At 38.8% G+C, this 4015-nt stretch overlaps 1 protein-coding gene across 1 annotated transcript; it reads right to left on the bottom strand.

Annotated features, from left to right (window-relative positions):
* Positions 1 to 596: 596 nt before the first annotated feature.
* On the bottom strand, positions 597 to 3382 carry LOC134497001 (vomeronasal type-2 receptor 26-like; the record flags this gene model as incomplete). The annotated part of the gene is made up of 2 exons (XM_063302716.1): positions 597 to 1492; positions 3274 to 3382. Coding segments are annotated over 2 exons (1005 nt in total), but the record flags the coding sequence as incomplete, so codon positions are not given.
* Positions 3383 to 4015: the final 633 nt, after the last annotated feature.

Below are 4015 nucleotides of genomic sequence, written 5' to 3'. Positions count from 1 at the left end.
TGGACTGTTACACATACATTTTCATTTCTTGTTTTCTTTCTTTTCTTTCTACCATTATAAACAACAATAATAAAAAAAAAACAGTACAATGGAGACCTGACTAAAAATATTCAGCTCAAGATAGAAGTATTTATTATATTAAAAAAATAATTCAATGCATTTTATAATTGTCCATGAATGCTACAAAGTGTTTTAAATACACAATTCAAGCAACCTTTTGTTCACTAACATTTCAGAAATGTTTTGGCAGGGGTATTATGAAGATCAAGGACTTCAAGACATGAAGCCTTTCATTTTGAGATTAGTGCACATTATGAGGTTAAAAACCAGTTTTCACCCATCATTGTCTTCATTAGCTATACCCTTCTACTTGGATTAGGGTTCAGAATAATTATTTAACATTTGACATAAAAGATGAGGAGCAGCTGTCTCAATTCTGAAGTGAATTTAGAAGAGATCATCAGAGCTACTGCCTTCTATGTCACCTTGATGTGCAAAAATGAGGGAAGATTATGGAACCTCAAACTGCAAGAAACCAATGTTGTCAAAAATAACCCAGCTGGCTTTATTGAGGGGATCTGGTATAAAAACCAGGTTCATTTCTTTATTAATTGCTCTTTCTTATTCAAATCAGGCCTCAGAATAATGATATAGCATTTGGGGGAAAAGATGCAGCCCAGTAATCCTGCTGCAGAAGACAAAATGGAGAAGATCTCCACAGCCACCATGTATTTCCCCTTGGTGCTCAGGTAGGTGGGAACAAATGACACCCAAACACTGCAAAAGACCAACATGCTGAAGGTGATAAATTTGGCTTCGTTGAAGCTGTCAGGTAAATTCCTAGCTAGGAAGGCCACGGTGAAGCTGACAGCAGTCAAGAACCCCATAAAACCAAGGACAAAATAAAACAGAGTGGTTGAACCTTCATTACATTGCAGGACAACTTCTTCAGCCACAGAGTGCATGTCAGAATCTGGGAATGGGGGAGAAATAGCCAGCCAAACTACACAAATGGTCAATTGTGCCAGGGAACAAGCTAGGACAATTGTATTGGCCAGCCTTTTCCCCACCCATTTCCTCATCTTGGAGCCTGGCTTGGTGGCCATGAAAGCCAGAACAACAATGGTTGTTTTCCCCAGTATACAAGAAAGAGCTACAGAGAAGATGATGCCAAAAGCAGTTTGTCGCATGAGACATTTCACTTGGTCAGGTTGGCCAATAAAAAGCAAAGTGCAAAGGAAGGAGAGGAGGAGAGCAATGAGAAGGATAAAAGTGAGGTTCCTGTTGTTGGCTTTGACAATGGGAGTGTCCTGTTGTTTAAGGAAGATCCCCAGCACCATAGCTGAGATGAAGGCAAAGGAAATTGCAATAGCTACCAAAGAAATCCCCAATGGCTCTTGATAAGTCAAGAAGGTTATGCTTTTTGGAAGGCAATGATCCCGATCCTTGTTTGGATATTGATCTTCTGGACATGGGACACAATCATCTAAGTCTGGGGGAAAAAAAAAACATTCACAGAAAAAGTATTGTTTTGAAAAATCAGTGGTTCAATTTCAATATTTATTTATTTATTCAATTTATATACTCACCCATCTCAAACCAGTGACTCTGGGTAGCTAAGAGTCATCAAAAACAGTCAAACAATTAAAACTATACAAAAGATATTAAATACAAATAGCAGCTAAGAAATAGTAAAATCCATTGGTGTCAGCACAACCAGGAAATGAGGCCATTCTTACACCCGAGACCCCATGCCTAGGCACATAGCCAGGACTTTAAGGCCCTCCGAAAAGTGGGAAGGGGCAGGGCCATCCTAATCTCAAGAGGGAGGGAGTCGCACACGGCAGGTTCCACACAGAAAAGGCACGTCTCCTGGTCAACGCCAGCGTGCCTATTCTGCTGGACTTGATTGGACAGGTAGAAATACCTGGGAAAAACTGTCCCTCGGGTAACCTGGTTCCAAGCCATGAAGGGCTTTAAAGTTGGCAACAAACACTTTGAATTGCACCTGGAAAGACACTGGCAACCAATGTAGCTCCTGAAGCAGTGGTGTAACATGTTCCAAATAGACAGCACTCTTGACAATCAATGCAGCTGCATTCTGTACTACTGTATTTCTAGCTTCCTAATGCTCTTCAAGAGCAGCCCCTGGTAGGGTGTGTTGCAGTAGTCTAAACAGGAGGTCACAAGGGCATGAGTGATGTTGAGTAGAGCCTCCTGGTTGAGGAATGAGCTCAAATGGCACACAACACAAAGGTGTGCAAACCTCTAGCCATGGCTGCCTTTTTTTTTTCCAGCAGGAACCATGAGTCCAAGTGTGCACCGGCTCTGTCTGGGGCAGAACCACCACGTCCAAAAACAAAAAAAGGAAATACCATGATACTGAAAGGCCCAAGCACCTAAACCCACTCAGACTTGCCTGGGTTAGCTCCCAAATACTTTCCAGGCACAATTCCAGTGTGGGTTATCACATATAAAGCCCTACATGTCACTGGGCCAAGTTATTGGTGGGACCACCTCTCTCCAAGTGTGTTTTCCTGTCTCAATAGGTCAGATAGGTGAGCATGCTCCAGGTCTTCTCCATTCAATGTTGTCATCCGATGGAACCTTGGAGGTGCACATTCTCTATAGCAGCCCCAGCCCTTTGCAATAGTTGTCCAGCAGCTGGTAGGAAGGACGGTTTGTTTTGTTTTTTTAATGGGTTGTGGTGAGTTGCCTAGGATCATTATATGAGATAGGAAGCCGTATAAATTTGTAAGTAAACCAACCAGCCAATCAATCCATTAATCAATACATCTGGGTGGAACAGGAAGTAAAAACAAGGAGAAACCAGTGGAAACACATTACCATTGTAAAATTACCTTTATTTCCACAAAAAAAGTAGAAAGGAAATATTTTGTAAATTTTATCAACAAACTTTGGTTTCCTTATAACTGTTTATACTTTTTTAAGGAAACACAATGAGGAACAATCTGAAACTGAGAAATCTATGGATCTCCTAGTTAGGGTGAAATGATTGGTTTTATCATCAATTAACTTACTGAATTATGAAAAAATAGTTCATATTTTTCATTGCTGAGCTGCACAATACGATGTGAAGCTCAAGATTTCCAGTTACCATAATACTGATTAAATATTCAGCCCCCATTTAATATTATTAAATTATATATATATATATATATATGTATATGTATATGTATATATATGTATATATATGTATATATATGTATATATATATATATATATATATATTCAATCTATTCCTTTGCTTACCCATTTGGTCAGCTATCTTCCCTTCTGGACACCGTCTACAGTCATAGCAACAAGATAATTTCCCTTCCACTTTTATTTTGCTATGGCCAAAAGGGCATTTCTTGTTACAGATGGAAAGAGGTAATGCCTATAAATAAATAAAATCAGAATTTTTTCACATGAAGAATTTATGTTTCAGGATTCTTCTTTTCATCAGTTATACATATATAAACTCTTCATATCCTAAACCAACCCTTGGTGTTGCATAGTCCAGTTATCTTTCTGGTTTATATTCTCCACTGAATTCCTTAACTCTTTGTTTCTCAGATGTCAGCAACTTGAATAGGTGTGGACTTAAACTCCTAGAATTCCCCTGGAAGGATTTTGAAGTTGGTAGTTGAAGTTCTCACTTGTTCAAGTTGCTGAGGGTTGAGAAACACTCCCTTAATGGTGCCTTATCTCACACCTATTAACTAATGGTGTGATTGTGCTAAACATAGTATTCTAAAGATCTGTTCCACAGAAATAAGTACCAGAAACCAGTGGTGGAGAGCTTTGTATTCTGGAGTCCTTGGAATATGCTCTCCTTCCAGTTCAATTTTATTTTACTATACCTCTTTCAAAGCTTGGTTGACTTTTCCATTCATACCATAGGCCATATTTTATTTAAAACTTTGTGAACACTTCATAGCAAAAATCTGATTTTCAAAACTGAGCTATTTTCAATCTGGTTGCTTATAGCTAAATCACTAAGATTTTCTTT

Source organism: Candoia aspera, chromosome 4 (genome assembly GCF_035149785.1).
Source record: "Candoia aspera isolate rCanAsp1 chromosome 4, rCanAsp1.hap2, whole genome shotgun sequence".
In the NCBI taxonomy this organism is placed as follows: domain Eukaryota; kingdom Metazoa; phylum Chordata; class Lepidosauria; order Squamata; family Boidae; genus Candoia; species Candoia aspera.
Note: the sequence above shows the minus strand (reverse complement) of the source record. Positions and strands in the feature narration are given on the sequence as shown.